Source organism: Nerophis lumbriciformis, linkage group LG19 (genome assembly GCF_033978685.3).
Source record: "Nerophis lumbriciformis linkage group LG19, RoL_Nlum_v2.1, whole genome shotgun sequence".
NCBI lineage: Eukaryota > Metazoa > Chordata > Actinopteri > Syngnathiformes > Syngnathidae > Nerophis > Nerophis lumbriciformis.
The window spans coordinates 6,383,728-6,407,765 of NC_084566.2; the positions used below are offsets into that span (position 1 = coordinate 6,383,728).

The window sequence follows — 24,038 nt, forward strand, 5'->3', positions numbered from 1 at the left end:
TAGTACAGAGGTCGGCAACCCAAAATGGTGAAAGAGCCATATTGGACCAAAAATACAAAAACAAATCTGTCTGGAGCCGCAAAAAATTAAAAGCCTTATTACATACAGATAGTGTGTCATGAGATATAAATTGAATTAAGAGGACTTAAGGGAAACTAAATGACCGCCAAAATTAGTAGGACAAAACCGTGCTCGCCAAATACTCGAATCAGTGAAGCATGTTTAATATAAACAGTGTGCTTTATAACAATTAGGGAGGTTTGTGTCATGTTTGTCCTCTTACAGAAACCATATTAAAACAAAAAATATATTTTTTTCCCCTCATCTTTTTTTCATTTTTCATACATTTTTGAAAAAGCTCCAGAGAGCCACTAGGGCGGCGCTAAAGAGCCGCATGCGGCTCTAGAGCCGCGGGTTGCCGACCCCCGGTATAGTAGAATTTTTTTAACCGAAATAACCTTGAATTATTGTGTACTTTCCAAAGCCAAACTATTGTCGTACAGTAGTGATGTGACTTCTTGCAACAACTCACAATTTTATTCAATTCCAGTTCTTGGGGCGACGATTCGATTCAGAATCAGTTCTAAGATTCAAAACATTTCTCGATTAAAATGGATTCTTGCAAAATATTTTTGGGTGTAAAAATTATAATAAAATCTCATCAAATTAGATTGCATTTACATGTTTAAATTTCATTTACATTTTACAAAAGCTATTCCTGGCTGCTGACGCATGATGTACACGCACAATGAGTAAGCGCTGAGATGGCATTAAATTAAATAGATTTTCTTTTTTTTTAAATCGATTATTGAAACTATAAATTGATTTAGAATCACAATAAATACAAACCGCTATTTGAATGATTTTTTTTCAGCACCCCGACTGTACAATACTGCTTTAAGCCACATTTTACACACTCATACACATATACAAAGAGATTAAACACTGTTAATAATAACATATATAAACAAGAGCATATTTACATTCATGACGAACAAGAAGGGCGTAATAAAATTAATCGTGATTTTACATAGGTATGAAGAAGATGTTGCCTGCTCTAAAGCAATGTGCAGAGATGCAGAAAGAAACTAGAAAATTCCTGCGGACAATTTGATGGACCTGCTATCTGTGCCCTGGACCTCTGGCCGGGGGTCGCTGGAAGCCGCCGTACTTTGAAGATGGTGCAGAGTGTCCGAATCCGAGAGTTTTAGGTGTAACTGTACAAAATGAGCTACAGAGCTAGCCTAAAACATTAGCATGCGCACATTAAAAAGCTAACACTTAGCATGTGTGCAAAATTTAGCACTATAACACTTAGCATGTTTCATATACCAAGTTATATGACTCAATGGTGTATGGCTACGAAAATAGAGAAAAATGTGTAAAATTGGATGAAAAACTTAGCATGCTTAAGTTAGATTGACAGCATGCTATTGTTTGCATGCTAACAGTTAACAAATGTCACATACCACCAGTGTTGGGACTACAGTAACGCGTTACTTTGTAACGCGTTACTGTAACACCATTAGTTTCGGCGGTAACTACCGTATTTTTCGGACTATAAGTCGCAGTTTTTTTCATAGTTTAGCCGGGGGTGCGACATATACTCAGGAGCGACTTATGTGTGAAATTATTAACACATTACCGTAAAATATCAAATAATATTATTTAGCTCATTCACGTAAGAGACTAGACGTATAAGATTTCATGGGATTTAGCGATTAGGAGTGACAGATTGTTTGGTAAACGTATAGCATGTTCTATATGTTATAGTTATTTGAATGACTCTTACCATAATATGTTACGTTAACATACCAGACACGTTCTCAGTTGGTTATTTATGCGTCATATAACGTACACTTATTCAGCCTGTTGTTCACTATTCTTTATTTATTTTAAATTGCCTTTCAAATGTCTATTCTTGGTGTTGGGTTTTATCAAATAAATGTCCCCAAAAAATGCGACTTATACTCCAGTGCGACTTATATATGTTTTTTCCCTTCTTTATTATGCATATTCGGCAGGTGCGACTTATACTCCGAAAAAATACGGTAGTAGTCCAACGCCTTATTTTTTATATTCAGTAACTCAGTTACCGTTACTACATGATGCGTTACTACGTTATTTTGCATTATTTTTTATGTAGTATTGGCTAGAAACAGAAGATCTGAATGTGTTTTATTGGAGCGCTGCGGTGTCGTCCTTCTGATTCTTCTTGTGTCACAAGCCGGAGAAGAGAGACGCGCGCTCTGTGTGTGTCTGGGTGTGGGTGTGGGTGTGGGGAGGGGGAAGAGGAGGAGGGGATGGAGGTGTCGTGTCTGTGTTTACTTACAACACATCATGGCTGAGCCGCAGTCGAGTTTTTTAACATGGAGATATTTTCACTACTTTTCTTTTGTCGAGCACAAAGAAAAGAACATTTTAGTCAAATGTAAGTTGTGTCTTGGATCAAAGATCCCATCTACTGCCCAAAACAGCAATTCAAATCTGCTGGAACAGCTACAAAAGCAACATGCTTCAACGAAGCTAGTAAAGTGAGACACAGACTCCGATGCCACTTCACTTAGGCTTTGTGTATGTCATGTGTGCCTTCCTTGGGTGAAGCCAGCTTTACAGCTATGTTGTGACATGTTGCTATTATGCTTTGTTCCTTATGTATGTTATGTTGCAGCTATTTAAAATAGTTGTGTCTATTTGTTCTGGCCCAAAATAAATTGGCCCTTTGAAACATATCTTTGTCTTTGTGTGTTGTATGTAGACCACATTGCTTAGCTGAGTTCAGTGGTGCAAATGCATGTCAAGTTTATCAACAGATTGTGTTATTCTCCAGTGCAATAACAGTACTGAAATGAAGGCTAAAAGGGCATTGAAGGGAGCTTAAAGAAAAAAAGAAGTAACTAAATAGTTACTTTTCACAGTAACGCAATACATTTTGGTGTAAGTAACTGAGTTAGTAACTGAGTTACTTTTGAAATAAAGTAACTAGTAACTGTAACTAGTTACTGGTTTTCCGTAAGTAACCCAACACTGCATACCACGTTATACGACTCTGGTGTAAACGGTTGCAAAATTATCTCAAATTGTTAGCATGTTAGCGAGCTAACGTTAGCATGCTAACAGTTAGCTTGTGTAACGTACCAAGTTAAATGACTCTTTAACGGTTGCGTACCTATTCAATGGGCCCATAGCGATTGGTTTTCGGAATAACGTCGCCATGGTAACACGAAATGTTCCCAACTCAAAGTACCCCCATCGGCGCGAACGAGACCTTTCCGACGGTATAACATACGGCATGTGGGGGTTCGTTGGCCGGTTCGCCTCTTATTAAGCGTAAGAGAAACGTGCGGAACTATAATAATAACGTTAGAAGTATGAGAAATAATAATATGGGCTGCTTGCATTGCAGCAGGCCCATAACTAGTCACTGGGCGCTGCATTAAAACAAGCTCTATCAGTAAAATACTTTTTTTTTTTTTTTTTTAAATGCTAATGCTGAACTCTTACGAGGTCTGATGAAGTCTCAGGTGAGTTTTATTTTATTTTTTTTAACTCTTGTTCATTTATTGTGGGAATGTCAGAGAATAAAAGAGTTATGGTTGAAAACAACAAAAGAAGCAATAACATTCCTTAATGTGAACATCCCAATGACATTGCAAACTTGTATTCTTGGGGATCTACATCAACTTAGTAACGTGTCATCAAAGAGTAAAAATGCTTTTCTTTCAATATGCATAATAACAAAAAGGGTAATATTTAAAAAATGGATAGCTGTTGATAGTCCAACTCATACTGACTGGTACACACAAGCTATGGAGATGATATCAGTAGAACAAACTGCATTTAATTTAGATAATAATGAGTCAAATATTGGAATATGGGATCCATTATTTAAATTTGTTTCAACTAATAAATGAACCAAAATATATATTTGTGGAAAATGTTGGACGCGGTGTGTTGTCGGTCTTATAGGATGTGATGCAAGTGTAAGCCACTGTGACACATTTCTAATTTTTTTTATTATTTTTGTATTAATTTTTTTTAATGATGATATCAATGAGGGTTTTTCAATCACTGCTATTTTGAAATTGTTACTAATATTGATGCTGTTGTCGATAATGTTCATTTTTGTTTCGCTCCATTTGGATTTGTGTGTCCTCAATTGCTCTGAATTGCTCTGTTTATTGTTGTTCTTAATGTTGCTGGGACTGGTTTGGTTTTGGAATTGGATTGCATTGTTGATTCATAATTTTAAAAAACAAAAAAAAACAAAAGGTGAGTTGTTGATGTCTATGGTGATATTTGCATGCAGTCAGTAAAGAATACAATACATTTTTCACAAAAATGACGGATTAATTTCAGTTTGTATGACGTTTTTTAAGGCACAATGCCGATTGCAGAACCTGATGGTACACAAATGTGAACACAACCAACCTCTGTGAAGTGTTGCCAATATTTTGTTTACCTTATAAAGTGTTTTTGCACTCGCTGTCTTGCACTAGATCCAGGTGTTCCTAATGTCGAGGCCAGGGACTACACCAGTAATCGCTCGCCTTCACTTTCGGTGCCGCACTTGACAAACAACAGCACCGTCAACAGTCTCAGGGCCCTTCTGTTGCCTGCTAATGTTCTCAGCTGTGTCACAGACAGAACCCTGAGTGTAGTTAAGTGTTTCAGCTCAAGTGTCTCCTTCTCTCCCTGCAGAGTTCTTTCAGGAGCTGGATTCTGCCATGGAGCCGTTGACTCAGCAGAGCAGCATGACCGAGCTGGTCCGATACATCAGACAGGGGCTGCACTGGCTCCGCATTGAGGCTCACCTGCTGTAGGCGCTGGACCACGGCCAGATAAAAATGGAAAAAAAAAAAACATAAAAAAATGTGCCTGGGAGCTAGAACTGGGATAAGCGAGATGACACCCACAATGATGCTTTCATCCCCGCTGGGGTCCTTCAGTGACTCAACATGCTACGGTGCAGTAATTGTATTGACTCGGTGGATTAATTGGGCAAAAATGCACTTAGGAATGAATGATAACGACATCGTTTGAATGTGACTCATTGACTACAAATTAGCATAATTAAACTATGTCTGATGTTGCTCTTTGGAGGGACAACAATTATACTTGGGTACATGTAGTTTAAATTCCTCCCTGAATAGGAATATAAGTTCCATGTATTTTTAATAAGATGGGATCATTTTCAAAAGGAAACGTGACAGGCTGCTGTGATTATAGAGGATAAAGCCTTGGAAGGAAAGCTCTTTAGAGGCTCCAAGAAATGTGCGTCTGATACTGATCCAGTTGGTAAAGTACTGGTCCAATACATCAATTGGATAAGAATCATGCACGTAAAGAGGCTCCTTTACAAACACTTCTAGTGAATTAACAAAGGATGAGATACATCATCAGGGGACAAGTGGCAATCGGCCATTGAGAAATATACATGATATCTATCGCCCTATTAATCATTTCCAAAAGGGCGATGAGAGCACTTTAGCGTGATGCCAGCACTTAGTCAAGCAGTTCATTACAAAAATGCACTTAATTAAGAAATGCCTGTTATATTTACTCGCCATTCACAAATATGTTCTTCTAAAAGGTATTGTTGGGAGTATTACTTTACAAATGTAACAGTCATGTATTACTTTTGCTGTGCTAATTATATGTACCGTATTTCCCGGACTATAAGCCGCACCAGTATATAAGCCGCACCCAATAATTTAGAATATATATATTTCTTTATATATATTAGCCAAGATATATACCGGTACGTTGTGAAATGAGATACTTACATAGATTGATTTTGTACCTTTAATTGTTTCCAAACGGCGCCTATAACATGCATCGGCTGATCAAACAAAACAAAAAAGTCATTGATGTCTTTATTCATTCTATATGAGATATGCTCCTTTTTTGATGAGGTTCAAGATGTTTATCCAGATTTGTTTTAATTGTACTTTGTAAGCAATTTTTGAACCTAAATGTTCTAAAGGTTTGCGTGTATTAAAACACGTGCAAACCTAATAGCACACGCAGAGCTGATCTACGACATGTGCAAAGTAGATTGCTTCTGTTAAGTGAGCAGAAAGATCCATTTTGCGTCTCTGTCTTCATTAATATGCAAACTATATGCTGTTCATTAGAAGGCTCAAAATGCAAATATAATTATTTAGCACCCGCAATGTGATTTATCAACACTCATCCTTGTGAAGGACGTGCACACTGACACTGACGCATACGGCTGCATAGACAGTGTGTCAACATTTAGAAAAAATATTTGACATTGTATATTCAGCACATTTTTGTTATAATTTTATTGCTGCTGCATGACTTAAAGGGCTGATTAAAATTAATTCAATTGATGTGTTTTGGTGTCTGCTGGCGTTTTTGTTTAAATGTCGTCTGTGCGGCAATTTAATCTTTGAGCTGATGAGTGATGATTACGGGCTGATTTGGAGATAGCAGACACCAAAACAAGAGCAAGATGTATTATTCATATTGCTCCTATCTGAAAACGTGCGATACAACATGCATTTTGTTGCAGTCGGATCATTCCAGCGCACCACAGCAGATATTCTCGATGTTGTGCCAACAAACACACAGTCTGCTAAAAATAGGTTCTCTTGTCGAGGTAGCGCCTCTATATTGTAGAGAAAAAGTGGGTAAACAAACGTGAGGTCACGCGCAACCCAGGAACCGAAACATGGCACCGCTGGATCTTTCGTGAATCAGTGCCCGGTAGTACCGGCTGGTTTCGGTTCGTGCCAAAATAAGTTTTGGATCCGGTGCCCACCCTTAGTGACAAAGCATGATCGTAATGTAAGACATTTTCATTTTGTAAATGTAGTTAAACCGGATGTCTAGCGTAACACTTTTATTTTGAAGCCGGAAACGTGATTGTTTTGAGAAGTGTCTTGACATGTTTTGATGTCCCATAGACTGTTTGCAACAAAAAATCTCCTTTCGACCGCCCGTCGACCGTCTTTCATTTCTGTTGAGCTTTTATATCATCTTACTTACTAAATCAGCCACAGTAACAATCTAAATGTTATGTTATCACTGAACATTAACCGTAATCTGAAAACGGAAGTGAAGCACCACCCACCTCTAGAACGACGCACGCAGCAGGCGTTTTCTGCAGGGATGTCGCCTCTTCTCGCGGCAGAAAAATAGTCCTTTCTTGTCGGTAGAACAACTTGCCATGGCTTTGAACCTGATAGTTCCATAAGGTAGACTTTCCTTTGTCCATTACTGCTCGCTTGTGGCTCATCAGTATTAAGTGAACTGCAGCAGAGTTCCCCACGCTACGGCACAACCCGAGGGTCAAAATGGACGCGTGTGCGTTAATCGCCCGTTAAAAAATTAGTGCCATTATTTAAAATTATAGTTAATATATAGTTATATAGTATATATAGTTATAGCCCTAATAAATATATAAAACCCTAATTTAAATAATTTACCTTACCTAATTAGGTCATTACAATTACCTAAATCTTTATAAGGGTCACACCTGAAGAACAACATTACATTATGATCAAATATTATTGCTGGAAAACTTTGTGCCGGGCATTTGGTACATGGGCCTTCAATTAATCACCATCTTAATAACCAATACTATATATCAATCAATCAATCAATCAATGTTTATTTATACAGCCCTAAATCACAAGTGTCTCAAAGGGCTGCACAAACCACGACGACATCCTGGGTTCAGAGCCCACATATATACCATTAATAGTGTGTAAAAACACAATATAACAAGGCATGGCATTTCAGAGAGAAGCATTTTGTGTACTGGGGGTGATTACTATTATTACCAGAGAAAGAAACATAGTCAACCCTTTATCTTCGAGTACAATGTTACTGATGCGCCTGAGTATAGAGCTAATAATACAACAAAACATTGAACAATTCAATAAATTATACCCACCAGATATTATTTACAGACAAAATGCATCTTCATTTCCATAGAGCTACAGACTACCAGGCCTGTGAGACGAATGTGGAATCTAATTAGTTGCTAACATAGTTTACGTTACATGGACTCAAATTCTGAAGGCCCTAAGCAGATTACATGAACGTGGCAACACATAGAAGCTTAAATCTGAAAATCTAATATCTAAAATAAACATATACGTATTGGAGGTAGCTTCGCCAATAGAAACGCTACAATAGGAAATGAATAAACTGTTTGGAATAAATGAATACAATTACTATGATTTAAGTTGTAAATGTAGGTCAGTGCTGCTGATAGTGTTCAGACCTTGATGCCAACCACTTCAATCATTCTAGTGATTGTAGCATTCAACCATTTATGTAAAATATACAAAATGACCAAAGAATGATCAATCTACCAATGCGCTTTGTTTTTAAAGCCATTCTACTGTGGCTCGGTTCTAGCTCCCATGGTAACCCAGCCAATGAACTCCTCCAACATTCTCCACAAATGGACTGTGTAACGATGCCAACTTGGGACAACATTGCATTGGATCAAATCAGCACTGGACATTTTGGTCGTTTGTTGTGTTGTCGTGTGTATACGTATACAGCTGATTGTGTCAACATGACTGGATAATTATGATGTTTGTGCTACACAATTAGAGACTGTGACTTCTGCAAACAGTGATGTTGTGTTGTAGTCGTTGTGGTTGTTTGTGTCGATTCAAAGTGAATGGACGATTGACTGATCTATATTCTGTAGTGTGTGCGTGTGTGTTTATGCGTGCGTGGGGGACAGGTGTGTGTTTATGGTTGCTTTCACACAGCAACAAATCTGTCATTTCTTTACGGCACAACTACAAGTTTCCTCCTGTGCCGTTTTATTTATTTCTTGTCATGGTCTGTGTAAATCCAGCTCATTCAGAGTGAGTGTTTCGGTTCTCGTTTGGCCACTGCTGAATGTGTATGAAGACAATGCGGATGTGAAAGGAAAATTTCACTTTGACAACAAAAAAAGGAAAAGAAAAACTCAAGTGCCTCTATTGGTGTCCAGTGGGAACTGCTCTATTTATTTAAGAACAAAGAATGAATCTAAGTGATTTTCCATACCATATTGGTACAAATATGAGATTGTTTTTCGTAAAACCAAATGTTTCCATAAGCTTTTTACTAGCATTTATGACGACACTGGGCTTTGGCTTTAAGGAAAAGACAGTATGTGATTCAAAGTGTCAGATTTCCATCAGTTGTTGATCTTTTTTTTTCTCGATGTTTTTGAGGGTTTGTCTGAAATGCCTGATATGAAAAACATTGCATGCAATAAATGGTAGTGTAAGACCAACAACTTTTTGTCTCGGAAGTGTTTTTGCTGACAGAAATGTTGCTTTAAAGCAGTGCTTCTCAATTATTATTTGCCATGACCCTTTGGGAACATAATTTTTTTTATAAAACTGACATCAGTGTGTAAAGGATATCACCACATGGGCTCAGGAACACTTAAAAAACCACTGTCAGTAACTAAAGTTTGTCGCTACATCTGTAAGTGCAAGTTAAAACTCTACGATGCAAAGCCAAAGCCATTTATCAACAACACCCAGAAACGCCGCCGGCTTCGCTGGGCCTGAGCCCATCTATGATGGACTGATGCAAAGAAGAAAAGTGTTCTGAGGTCTGACGAGTCCACATTTCAAATTGTTTTTGGAAACTGTGGACGTCGTGTCCTCCGGAACAAAGAGGAAAACAACCATCTGGATTGTTATAGGCGCAAAGTTCAAAAGCCAGCATCTGTGATGGTATGGGGGTGTATTGGTGCCCAAAGCATGGGTAACTTACACATCTGTGAAGGCACCATTAATGCTGAAAGGTACATACAGGTTTTGGAGCAACATATGTTGTCATCCAAGCAACGCTATCATGGACACCCCTGCTTATTTCAGCAAGACAATGCCAAGCCAAAGAATGCGGGTAATAGACTGGCCTGCCTGTAGTCCAGACCTGTCTCCCATTGAAAATGTGTGGCACATATGAAGCCTAAAATACCACAACTTCTAACCGCTAACTTCTTGCAACTCAACACTAAGAAAACGGAAATGCTGATTATCGGTCCTGCTAAACACCGACATTTATTTAATAATACCACCTTAACATTTGACAACCAAACAATTACACAAAGCGACTCGGCAAAGAATCTGGGTATTATCTTCGACCCAACTCTCTCGTTTGAGTCACACATTAAGAGTGTTACTAAAACGGCCTTCTTTCATCTCCGTAATATCGCTAAAATGCGTTCCATTTTGTCCACTAGCGACGCTGAGATCATTATTCATGCGTTCGTTACGTCTCGTCTCGATTACTGTAACGTATTATTTTCGGGTCTCCCTATGTCTAGCATTAAAAGATTACAATTGGTACAAAATGCGGCTGCTAGACTTTTGACAAGAACAAGGAAGTTTGATCATATTACGCCTATACTGGCTCACCTGCACTGGCTTCCTGTGCACTTAAGATGCGACTTTAAGGTTTTACTACTTACGTATAAAATACTACACGGTCTAGCTACAGCCTATCTTGTCGATTGTATTGTACCATATGTCCCGGCAAGAAATCTGCGTTCAAAGAACTCCGGCTTATTAGTGATTCCCAGAGCCCAAAAAAAGTCTGCGGGCTATAGAGCGTTTTCTATTCGGGCTCCAGTACTATGGAATGCCCTCCCGGTAACAGTTAGAGATGCTACCTCAGTAGAAACATTTAAGTCCCATCTTAAAACTCATTTGTATACTCTAGCCTTTGAATAGCCCCCTTTTTTTAGACCAGTTGATCTGCCGTTTCTTTTCTTTTCTCCTCTGCTCCCCTCTTCCTTGTGGAGGGGGAGACACTCAGGTCCGGTGGCCATGGATGGGGTGCTGGCTGTCCGGGGTCGGGACCCGGGGTGGACCGCTCGCCTGTGTATCGGTTGAGAACATCTCTGCGCTGCTGACCCGTCTCCGCTCGGGATGGTTTCCTGCTGACCCCACTGTGGACTGGACTCGTACTGTTATGCTGGATCCACTATGGACTGGACTCTCACAATATTATGTTAGACCCACTCGACATCCATTGCATTCGGTCTCCCTGGGGGGGGGGGGGTTACCCACATATGCGGTCCTCTCCAAGGTTTCTCATAGTCATTGACATCGACGTCCCACTGGGGTGAGTTTTTCCTTGCCCTTATGTGGGCTCTGTACCGAGGATGTCGTTGTGGCTTGTGCAGCCCTTTGAGACACTTGTGATTTAGGGCTATATAAATAAACATTGATTGATTGATGATTGACAACTTAAGCTGTACATCAAGCAAGAATGGGAAAGAATTCCACCTGAAAAGCTTAAAAAAATTGTCTCAGTTCCCAAACGTTTACTGAGGATGGTTAAAAGGAAAGGCCATGTAACACAGTGGTAAAAATGCCCCTGTGTCAACTTTTTTGCAATGTATTGCTGCCATTAAATTCTAAGGTAATGGTTATTTAAAAAAAAAAAATTAAATTTCTCAGTTCGAACATTAAATAACTTGTCTTTGCCGAGTCATATCTTCAATTGAATATAAGTTGAAAAGGATTTGCAAATCATTGTATTCGGTTTTTATTTAGGAATTACACAACGTGCCAACTTCACTGGTTTTGGGTTTTGTATCTTGTTTTATTACGCACCTCCCACCGCAGAACACACTTTTACAACATGATCAAGCCGTGTAATGTTAGCTTCACGCAGGAACCTCTTAAGAAGAAAAAAATGCTCATCCATTTTGTGCATCTGCGTTCTTGAGGCTATAGGAATTTCCATGTAAATACAAAGACTTTAACGTAACACTTGATCTATGTTTAATAATTCAAGTACAGGACCAAAGTCTGTGTGCTTCATGTGCTCCGTGTAGAATAAATGCAGCACATCGCTTAAAGCCGGAAATAAGTCCGAATATCCCGGGATATTAACAAATGAAATGTTTAGGCTTTCTGCAATACTGCTGTATTTTTATTAAAACCTTTTTCATGGTTAGGCATATTCTACTCTGCATTTTCGCGATTTGTTTTGTTTTTTGCTTCAGATATTTATTTATGGTCATTTCAATAGAAATTGGTTTGATGGCGCTATCTGCAGGGGAACAAGATTTCTTTGGGTATGAATTCAACAGAGGGTGTTGTCTAACAGGTCAATTACGCTAACCCAATATGTTCTAGCAGGAAGATGCTATGGCAAAAAATGTTACACTACTATGTATCGTTTGCCTGTAAATTGTTTACTTATGTATAAAATTGCATTTAAAATGTGTTTAATAACTTAGAGCAGTGGTTCTCAACCTTGTTGGAGGTACCGAACCCCACCAGTTTCATATGCGCATTCACATAACCCTTCTGTAGTGAAAAATACAATCTTTTTTTTAATTCAAGACAAAGTTATATGTTTTTGGTAACACTTTAGTATGGGGAACATATTCTAAGTAAAAAATACTTAATTTAGAGTTTTTTGGACACCAAGGGAACATATTCTAAGTAACAATGACTTCATTTAGAGTTATTTGGTTAGGGTTAGGGTTATAATAAGGCCATGCCGAATAAGGAATTAATAAGTACTTAATAATGACTAGTTAAGAGCCAATATATTACTAATTTGCATGTTAATAAGCAATTAATTAATGGTGAATATGTTCCCCATACTAAACTGTTACCATGTTTTTTTACTTGTGCATAAAATGAACCGTGCATGAACATCACCTTGTTCAAAGAACAAAACCAACACAGTGCATAAACTCACAACAAATGACACACCTGCAAATCAGTGTGACTTCTGCTGTTGCCGTATCCGTAATACGCCGATAGGGAGAAGTTTTTATTTACACGATGATTTGGGTGTGTCTTAAACTCCGCCGAACCCCTGAGCTTTACTCACCGAACCCCTAGGGTTCGATCGAACCCAGGTTAAGAACCACTGACTTAGAGGCAAAGTACAAGATTTGGACAGTATTTTTTTTAGTACATGTTACCTGTGTTTTTGTCAATCGCAGGTCAATCTGTTTAAGTCATAAAATTGTAGCTTGAACAATATTTTCATATGCATCGCTGTAATGGAAGTTAATGTACACTGTTGGTCAAAAATATGTCTTTACTCTTGTGAAATAAGAAATGTTACTTGTTAAAAGCCATTTTACTCGTTTCACGTGTTTGGCAAGTCAAATGTTAATGCTGTTGGTAGATTATTTTTCTTATTTTAAGTAACATCTTGCAGATTTTAGGACATAATACTTAAGACAAGGGTGTGCAACGTGTGGCCATCTGCAGCCTGCAGCTACAAGTTACACATACAATACTTCCTATTGCCGCCTGCAACACAAAGTTGTGTCTTTAAAAATCCACTCAAAAAAATAATGCAAACGCACCATTTTTGGTTTTGCTCCCATTTTTCAAGAGCTGAAGTCAAAGATCAAAAACGTTTTCCATGTCCGCCAAAGGCCTTTTTCTCATAAATATTACTTACAAGTCTGTGTAAATCGGTGTTAATGAGCGGAGATAAGCCATCCCGCGCATATCAACATGCTATTTACACAGGAGTTCTTCACCTTGGCCATAATAAAAAGTAGTCTCACCTTTATTTCAGCTCTTCATTCTTGTTTAGATTTTAGTTTCTGTGTGCTCTCTTTATTGCACTTTACCAATTTTAGATGATGTTTTTTCCCTTTGAAAGCACACTCACCTTCACAGAGGGGACTTAAATTGTCTCTCTGCTCTCTTTGAAGTATCTCCAATCTTTTCTCTCACATAATAGAACACTTGGAAACGTCCCAAGTGTGCATGACCTTTAGAATAGGTAGCTTACTTCACTTTATCAGGTAGGTTATTTGCTGCTTTTGAAGGGAAATGTTGCCTTTTATTCATAATCCATGTGTAAGACAAGAACTCAAATGTTTGTTGTTGGTTTTTTTTTATGCATTCTAATTTGTAATATACGGCAAGTCTGATGCAGCTAATGGGAGTATCTATTTCGGCCATAAAACGCTCTAAAAAACACCCAAGAAGTGGCAACAATACTACATTTACATCTCGTGACCTGAATATCAACCAAGTATTAGCAATATTGTTATTTTAATCACTAACGCAGACAAACTACATTTATTGGTGCCATGATCACAGAGAGCTAACTAATTTATGCAACTATGTTGACATATTGAGCCGGTGAGCTGCTGCGTCACCTCTGAGCTAGTGAAAGTTAATTCTAGGTTATAAATCATGCCTCTGATGTGTATACTAGAAGATTGTGGCCATAAACCGGGAAGTTGGTCAACTTTGACTTTGACACAGAGATGGCAGGAAACTCGTTAGAGGCCACCTTTTTTTTTTAGTTTTTTTTTAACTTCCGGGTGGGTTATGATTAATTCTTTATCTAAACGGGAACACTAAATTATTGTTTTATTATGTTCGTAGTTAGTATATCTTGTTTAGCACTTAGCAATACTGCTGCATGATTCTTAGTGTTTCACTAAAGCTGCATCTGTTTAGCACACAGCTTCTAAAACTTGTGGATTCATCCATCCATCCATTTTCTACCGCTTGTCCCTTTTGGGGTCGCGGGGAGTGCTGGAGCCTATCTCATGCTGCTGCATTCGGGCGGAAGGCGGGGTACACCCTGGACAAGTCGCCACCTCATCACAGGGCCAACACAGACATGCACCTGGGGATAGGTTGATTGGCAACACTAAATTGGCCCTAGTGTGTGAATGTGAGTGTGAACTTGTGGATCATCATCAGCAATTCAGGCTCCAAAATGTAAGTTTGTGGATCATCATTTGTCCAAAAGTAGTCTTTGTTGGCTTTCATGAAGTCTGCCATGATTAGAAGTGTTCGAATGCAGCTGACCCCAAAAGGGACAAGCGGTAGAAAATGGATGGATGGATGTTGTTGTTGAAGGAAAAAGCGTGCGTTGGGATGCGTCTGTGAAATTATTACGCCGCCGCATGCTTAAAATGACCAAATATGTAAGTATTACATGTTATTATAAATGTGCCTGTTACTACATTACATATATATTATAAAATCTTGATGGAGGTTATAGAGCGCTTCATTGGTGCAACAGCGCAACTTCCATTGACTCCATTGTTAGCTGACTTTTGATATTTTTTATTTACGAGTTAGAATGCATAAAAAACGAAAACGTGTGTTCTTGTCCTACACGTGAACGAAAGGCAAAATTCCCCTACCAAAAAGTGCAATTTCCCTTTAAAAACCAACACAGTGTTTTCAGTGATGAATAAAAAATATTCATGTCAAATAAAGAAGCAGGGATTGTAGCTGAGATAGGCTCCAGCACCCTCCGCGACCCCAAAATGGACAAGGGGTAGAAAATGGATGGATGGATGGATTTGAGGAGTTGACCGAATGTGTCTTTGCAGTGCCCAGATTTGGCAGAGGTAGCTGCATACAATCAACCTTCTTCACACTTTATTTTGCGCAATCGGGAGCATAATTGGCAGATGCATAAAGGATGTTTGCTGTCGGTCTGACGAGTTGTGCACATAAAATGAAAACGTCTTTCAAATGTTCTAATTGCAGCCATTGTCAGAGTTTGTAGGTGACGAACCCCAAGATGCAGAGAAGGCGGAAGGCATTGTACGAGAAAACATGATTTAATTAAACACTAAGGCAAAACAACAAACGAAAGGGTAACAACAAAAGGCGCGCACAAGGCGGAGAACAAACTTGGTTATGAACTAAAATAGCACAGAGGCTAACTTTGGACAAGGAACAAAAACACTTACCGTATTTTCCGCACTATAAGGCGCACCTAAAAACCACAAATGTTCTCAAAAGCTGACAGTGCGCCTTATAACCCGGTGCGCTTTATTACGATTCATTTTCATAAAGTTTCGATCTCGCAACTTCGGTAAACAGCCGCCATCTTTTTTCCCGGTAGAACAGGAAGCGCTTCTTCTTCTACGCAAGCAACCGCCAAGGAAAGCACCCGCCCCCATAGAACAGGAAGCGCTTCTTCTTCTACCCGCCCCCGGAAGAAGAAGAAAAAACGCGCGGATATCACCGTACGTTTCATTTCCTGTTTACATCTGTAAAGACCACAAAATGGCTCCTACTAAGCGATCCGGTTCATAAAAAGACGCAATCTCTCCATCCGCACACGGATTACTACCGTATTTCACAGCAACTGAACCGCACTGTGGAACGGGAGCACGTACGGTGAATATTCGCACCACAGGGAATGAGAAGTCATCCTTCACTGTGGTTCTAGCTTGCCATGCTAACTTCCACCCATGGTGATATTCAAAAGGAAGACCTTGCCAAAAGAGACCTTTCCAGCCGGCGTCATCATAAAAGCTAACTCGAAGGGATGGATGGATGAAGAAAAGATGAGCGAGTGGTTAAGGGAAGTTTACGCGAAGAGGCCGGGTGGCTTTTTTCACACAGCTCCGAAGGCGAACACACCTTCACTAAGACGGGCAGACAGCCTCGGACGACATACGCCAACATTTGCCAGTGGATCGTAAATGCCTGGGCAGATATTTCGGTCACAACTGTGGTCCGAGCTTTCCGGAAGGCAGGATTCACAGAACAACAGCGACACTGACTCCCGATGACTTCTACGAGACGGAACCGGCCATTTTGGATACCACGCTTGCGCAACTTTTCAATTCGGACACCGAAGACGAAGAATTCGAAGGATTTACGAATGAAGAATAACTTCAGAAGGTGAGCGCTATGTTTATTTTGTGTGTTGTGACATTAACGTTCGAGCAACATTATGTTGCTATTGCTCTACACCATTTTGAATTTTACTATGTTTGTGATTGCACATTTGCGTACATTTTGGGACAGAGTTGTTAGAACGCTGGTTTTCAATATATTATTAAAGTTTGACTGAACTATCTGACTGTTTTTTTGACATTCACTTTAGCGCAGCGTTTTTTTGACATTCACTTTAGCGCAGCGTAGGCGCGGCTTATAGTCCGGGGCGGCTTATTGGTGGACAAAATTATGAAATATGTAATTCATAGAAGGTGCGGCTAATAATCCGGTGCGCCTTATAGTGCGGAAAATACGGTACTGTGACACGAAGGAACTAGGACATGAGCAGAGTGAAACAAAAGTAGACAGAGCTACATCGACAAGTTTTAAGACAGGTAGTAATGAAAATGACAATGACAATGATCCAGCACTGACTGGAGGGGAAGGCAGGTTTAAATAGCAGCTGGCTGATTGACACCAGGTGTGGCCAGGTGCCAATCAGCCACAGCTGAGGGGAAGCAGCACTCAGGGAGACACTCAGGAAATGAAGACAAAATAAAAGCGCTGACAGAAAACTAAGACAAACGCAGAGGAAAAACTAAAACACAGTCAAACTGTCAACTAAAACACAGTCAAACTGTCAACTAAAACACAGTCAAACTGTCAACTAAAACACAGTCAAACTGTCAGGGACAAGCCTGACAGCCATCTAACTAATGTCTGAGTAGATAATGCTATGTAAGTTGATTTTTGACCTAATCGTAAATGTCATTGTTTAATAGTGTTAAACCTGTAAATTAAATGATATATATATATATATATATATATATATATATATATATATATATATATATATATATATATATATATATATATATATAGTTAAAGAGTGTGAGAACATTTAATGATTACAAATGACAGAGATCATTCAAAACAGGTTTTGCTTTTATTTCAAATGTATTTTTGATTTTGCGGAATTGTATGAAGTTATGCTGGTCACAATAATGTGCAACACAGTTGAGCGGAATCCCAGGATGCAGACAAATGGTGAGTAAAATACTTCTTCACTGGTACTCACAAATGCACTCCTTAAACGGGTGGTAACAAAAAGCAACAAGGAGAAAACAAATAGGCGCCGTGGAAAAATAAAAACTGCCAAACACAAAATAAACTGAACTCGGGTAGGAGTTGCAAGATGTGCTAGCGACAAAAACACAAAGCTGGATATGGCGTCACATTAGTGCCAAAAATCCAAGCGCATAAAAACTGTTATCGCGCGCTGATTCTCCACTTTTGCGTGCGCGCGGTGCCTTTCTGCGTGCGCGCCGTCTCGGTCTGTGCGCTGTCATGTTTCGTTTTGGCACTTTGGGGGCGGGTATGCTTAGACGGCCCCTTCTTTCTGATTGGTCAGGCGAAAAATGCTCAGAGCCAATCAGAAGTATAGCAGGGCGGGTCATCGTCAATATGTATCAAGATTTACGGAGGAAGAAGTGGATAAAAAAATGAAGGTTATTTCATACCACATAAACACAATACAGGGTAATACAAAATGTGACCCAAATAAATAATAAGACAACAAACACCATAATCACATCTTTCAGCCAGAACTGGTCCACCAGCAATAACATCCAACCATAACATTATTTTATATTTTCACTTCTTCTTGAACATTTGTTTTCTAATTTGTGGAATTTCTTTTGATTCAGCCATAAAATTAATGAAATAATATTTGAATTTTGTTTTTAAAATGTTAAAAATAGCCTTTTAAGAATGTATTCTGAAACAGTTTAAAATAATCAGAGAACTGACTAACACTGACCCTACACAACTATGTTGCACAATTAAGTCATTTTGTTTTTAAAGCGAAAGAGGTAATTCCAACAGGTACAGCATCCTATGTCATATCTACATGTAATAAGATTTGTAACAAGGCAAACCGTTTGTAAATTGGTCGAAAATCGAGCAAGTTATGGTAATTTAATTAGTACATGTACCATTGACATCAATGTAATGATTGAGGCTAGATGTCCGAGGTAAGATGGCTACAACGTTGCTACACTGGAGAATCATTGGTCATATGAAAAATGCTCACAGCCAATCAGAAAGGAGGGGCCGTCTAAGCATACCCGCCCCCAAAGTGCCAAAAAGAAACATGACAGCGCGAGGAGAGATGCCAGGAGTACGCAGAGAGCGCACAGACCGAGACGGCGCGCGCGCAGAAAGGCACCGCGCGCACGCAAAAAGGCACCATGCGCGCGCGACACCCTGTTGCGAAGTGGAAAATCAGCGCGCGATAACAGTTTTTATGCGCTTGGATTTTTGGCACTAATGTGACGCCATAGCTGGATGACACTGGGAATGGCCAGATAGCATTAACATGACACTAGTAGCTGCAGAAAAGTCACCAGAGGGCAAATTGGAAGCAGCTGGGCACGTCTCATAACTCCGCCTAGAGGACAACACAGGAACTTTAGCTCAGTGGACTAGTGGATAGAGTGTCTGCCCTGAGACTGGGAGGTTGTGAGTTCAAACCCCGGCCGAGTCATACCAAAGACTACAAAAAATGGGACCCATTACCTCCCTGCTTGGCACTCAGCATCAAGGGTTGGAATTGGGGGTTAAATCACCAGAATGATTTCCGAGTGCAGCGCACGCTGTTGCTCACTGCTCCCCTCACCACCCAGGGGGTGAACAAGGGGATGGGTCAAATGCAGAGGACAAATTTCACCACACTGAGTGTGTGTGTGACAATCATTGGTACTTTAACTTTAACTTAACTTTAACTTTAACTGAAGTAGGAGAAATGCAATAAATAACACAAAAGATAAACTACACAAAAAGTGGGGAAATATGAACCACAAGGTGGCATTTCTCTTTAGAACAGATGCAATTTGCACTTTGTAGAGAACACTTTTCAAAAAACCTAAATTACTGTAGGGAAGGGATTCATATGGCCCAATTCCTGGGTGGATCTCCTGTGAGAAGAAGAAGGGGGGTTGATCATTTGGCTATGCAGTCTGCTGAAAATGATGGAAAGCACCACTCTACATAGCAACTGACGCTGTGGTCAAAGTTGGACTTGCCAGGAAACACGTTGTAAGATATTCAACACTACCGTATACCATGAATTGATTAACGTGGACCCCGATGTAAACAAGTTGAAATACGTATTCGGGTGTTACCATTTAGTGGTCAATTGTACGGAATATGTACTGTACTGTACTGTGCAATCTACTAATAAAAGTTTCAATCAATCAATCAAACCGCCATCTGGCGACTGAAGTGGATTCCTTTCAAATAAAAGCCCGCAATCGAACCAACCCTGTCCAGTGTGCATGTGAGGGTAAACATGCCACATACTCTGCCCAACAGGAAATGATCATGTCAAGATAAGCCACAGGAAATAACATAAAACCTGAGGAAACCCAAACCCGAAGTCCAACCTGTTTTTTTTTTGTTTTTTTTTTCCCCTTTTTTTGTGTATTTTAAGAATGTACCACAGCCCATAACAAGCACCCCTGGTTAAGGCGATCAAACGCTGTGATGCATCATTGTTTTTTTTTAATACTAAATGTGTCTGAAATATGTGCAGTAAAGACTAAAATATCTGAACTAATTTTCCAGATTCAATGTTGTTGTGCTTCTTGCAGAAATGTATACTTTCAAGATCTGAAATATGACATTTACTGTATTTGGACAATTTCCTCACAAAAAAATAATAGAAGAAAAACATGCAATATTAAACCAGCACATAGATGACCTGAAATCTACCTTGGAGTGTATTTAAAGTCGTACTGTAAACTCTCATGCAGTAATTACAGCGTCATTTTTAATAGACAAAAGCTGCACTCATCAAGGTTTGTTTGTAAAGAGGCTCTTACATTAATAGGTGGCTCGCCTTATTAGAGCTAATGGATCCTTAGTTGTACGTCCTTAGAACTAATGGAATCCTTCACAGTGCATGTTTAATTCATTGGCTTAAATGCATGTATGAATAAACGTAATACTTTTCCAGACTGAAGAAAGATGGGCCTGCAGGGCGAGATGAACAATAAGAGAGACATCGATTTATGTGAGATGGGGTTGTTCAAATTTTTGGCCTGCGGCTCATTTTTAGTGGCCCTCAGAATATGGTAAAATTGAAATCAATTTATTATTGATGAGATATATAGTACCAGATATTGTACTAATTTGCTTTGCAGTAACCAACCGAAAAACAAGTAGCTGTCGACGCCTCATTTAGAAAGCAGATTCAGCCGCCTGCAACAAGTGCTTGACTGTGATATTGTCAAAGTAACGTCTTCCAAGTAGACACACACAGTCCAACTCTTTTTAAAAATGAACACGCCAACAACCGGCGTCAGTACAACACCGTGCAAGCCACAACACAGCACTTACTCATTATGCACCAATTACGGTCATGGCGAGTGAGGTGCATTCAAAGACCCAGAAAATGTGAACATCAATATAACAATACAAGGGTGTCAGGTTCAAACACTGATGACATCTATTAATCAGACAAGAAGCAAGGAATCATGCAGAGACATAGTTCAATTTAGCTCATATGCATACTTGCCAACCCTCCCAGATTTTCCGGGAGACTCCCGAAATTCAGCGCCTCTCCCGAAAACATCCCGGGACAAATTATCGCTTTCCCACAATATAAACGGCGTGCCTGCCCAATCACGTTATAAATGTAGAATGATCGAGGGCGAGTTCTTGGTTTCTTATGTGGGTTTATTGTTAGGCAGTTTCATTAACGTCCTCCCAGCATGTTAACAACACACAACAACAGCAGTCACGTTTTCGTCTACCGTAAAGCAGTTCGTCTGCCGTAAACAGCAATGTTGTGACACTCTTAAACAGGACAATACTGCCATCTAGTGCATTTGATGAAAGCACTTTTGTGCGTGCCACACAGCAATGCATCATCAGAGAGGGTGTTCAGCATGGTTAGAAAAATAGTGACAGAGAATAGAACAAGGATGGACAATTCAACCCTTAACTCAACAAGTATATGTGTAAATAAATGAACACTGAAATTCAAGTATTTATATATATATATATATATATATATATATATATATATATATATATATATATATATATATATATATATATATATATATAAAATAAAATAAATATATATTTATAGCTAGAATTCACTGAAAGTCAGGTATTTCTTATATATATATATATATATATATACATATACATATATACATATATGTATATATATATATATATATATATATATATATATATATATATATATATATAGTGTTGGGACTAACGCGTTACAAAGTAACGCGTTACTGTAACGCCGTTAGTTTCGGAGGTAACTAGTAATCTAACGCGTTATTTTTTATATTCAGTAACTCAGTTACCGTTACTACATGATGCGTTACTGCGTTATTTTACGTTATTTTTTATGTAGTATCGGCTAGAAACTGAGGATCTGAGTGTGTTTTATAGCAGCGAAGCAGAGACGTGCTTCTGATTCTTCCTCTGCGCTCTCTGTGTGTGTGTGTGTGTCTGGGTGTGGGAAGGGGATGGGAGGGGGGTGCGCAATACAACGTAAACCGTTGGCCAACCAAAAAGTAACCACAGAACACTTTACGACTATACGGTATAGTGTTCTGTGGTTACTTTTTTGTTGGCCAAGCGGACGTGACGACAGGCTGTCCCCACTCAGATCCGCACGGACCGGGAGGGGGCGTGCCTTAAGTCCGGCTGGAAATCGGGAGAAATTTGGAGAATGGTTGTCCCAGGGAGAGCCACTGAAATTTGGGAGGGTTGGCAAGTATGAGATATTCTCACTTCTTTTCTTTTGTCGAGCACAAAGAAAAGAACATTTTAGTTAAATGTAAGTTGTGTCTTGGATCAAATATCCCGTCTCCTGCCCAAAACAACAATTCAAATCTGCCTGGTTAGGCTCTGTGTATGTCACGTGTGCCTTCCTTAGGTGAAGCCAGGTTTACAGCTATGTTGTTGATTGAAACTTTTATTAGTAGATTCCGTACAATTGACCACTAAATGGTAACACCCAAATAAGTTTTTTAACTTGTTTAAGTCGGGGTCATGATACAGATATATACTATCAAATATATACTAACATCATAATACAGTCATCACACAAGATAATCATCAGAGTATATACATTGAATTATTTACATTATTTACAATCCGGGGTGTGGGATATGGAGGGGGGGTGGGAGGGGGTTAGGTTTGGTTGGTATCAACACTTCAGTCATCAAAGAAATGGACATTGAAACAGTGTAGGTCTGACTTGGTAGGATATGTACAGCAAGTAGTGGACACAGAGAGAGAGATCAGAAAGTATAAGAAAAAGTGTCTACATTTGATTATTTACAATCCGAAGAGGTATTATGTGGAAGGGAGGGTGTTAGTTTGGGTTGTAGTTGCCTGGAGGTGTTCTTTTAGTGTGGTTTTGAAGGAGGATAGAGATGCCCTTTCTTTTACACCTGTTGGGAGTGCATTCCATATTGATGTGGCATAGAAAGAGAATGAGTTAAGACCTTTGTTAGTTCGGAATCTGGGTTTAACGTGGTTTGTGTTAGTGTTATTATGCTGTTTGTTACTTATGTATGTTATGTTGCAGCTATTTAAAATAGTTTTGTCAATTTGTTCTGGCCTGAAATAAATTGGCCCTTTGAAACATATCTTTGTCTTTGTGTGTTGTATGTAGAGCACATTACTTAGCAGAGTTCAGTGATGCAAATGTATGTCAAGTTGATCAACAGATTGTATTATTCTCCAGTGCAATAACAGTACTGAAATGAAGGCTAAAAGGGCATTAATGGGAGCTTTAAAAACAAAAAAAAGTAGAAGAAGTAACTAAATAGATGCTTTTCACAGTAACGCATTACTTTTTGGTGTAAGTAACTGAGTTAGTAACTTAGTTACTTTTGAAATAAAGTAACTAGTAACTGTAACTAGTTACTGGTTTTAAGTAACTAACCTAACACTGTATATATATATATATATATGTATATATATGAAATACTTGACTTGGTGAATTCTAGCTGTAAATATACTCCTTCCCTCTTAACCACGCCCCCCAACCACGCCCCCCACACCTCCCGAAATCGGAGGTCTCAAGGTTGGCAAGTATGCTCATATGAGGAGACACATGTTTTGGGCTGTATTCTAGTTACAGATCCAAACTACGTTCTAAAGGTCAAGCCCGCGCGCCTCCTCTATTTATTTGGAAGGTCTCTGTTACATCACTGAAGCTGTCGCTGAGGGAAGGGGGTAATCTCCACAACTCCAGTTAGACACAATATATGATTATAGAATGAATGAAAATTAGTTGACGCAGGTCAT

The 24,038-nt window shown here is 39.2% G+C and overlaps 2 protein-coding genes across 2 annotated transcripts in view; one reads left to right on the forward strand and one right to left on the reverse strand.

Moving 5' to 3' along the window:
- Positions 1-9,269, forward strand: part of aff2 (AF4/FMR2 family, member 2) — a 429,950-nt gene extending 420,681 nt beyond the window's left edge. The window contains exon 26 of the mRNA XM_061979661.2: positions 4,702-9,269. Within this exon, the coding sequence (XP_061835645.2) occupies positions 4,702-4,823 (122 nt within the window). The 3' untranslated portion in view covers positions 4,824-9,269. The remainder of the gene's footprint in view (positions 1-4,701) is intronic.
- The window catches only part of ids (iduronate 2-sulfatase), a 69,200-nt gene that overhangs the window by 2,528 nt on the left and 42,634 nt on the right, over positions 1-24,038 (reverse strand). The window lies entirely within an intron of this gene.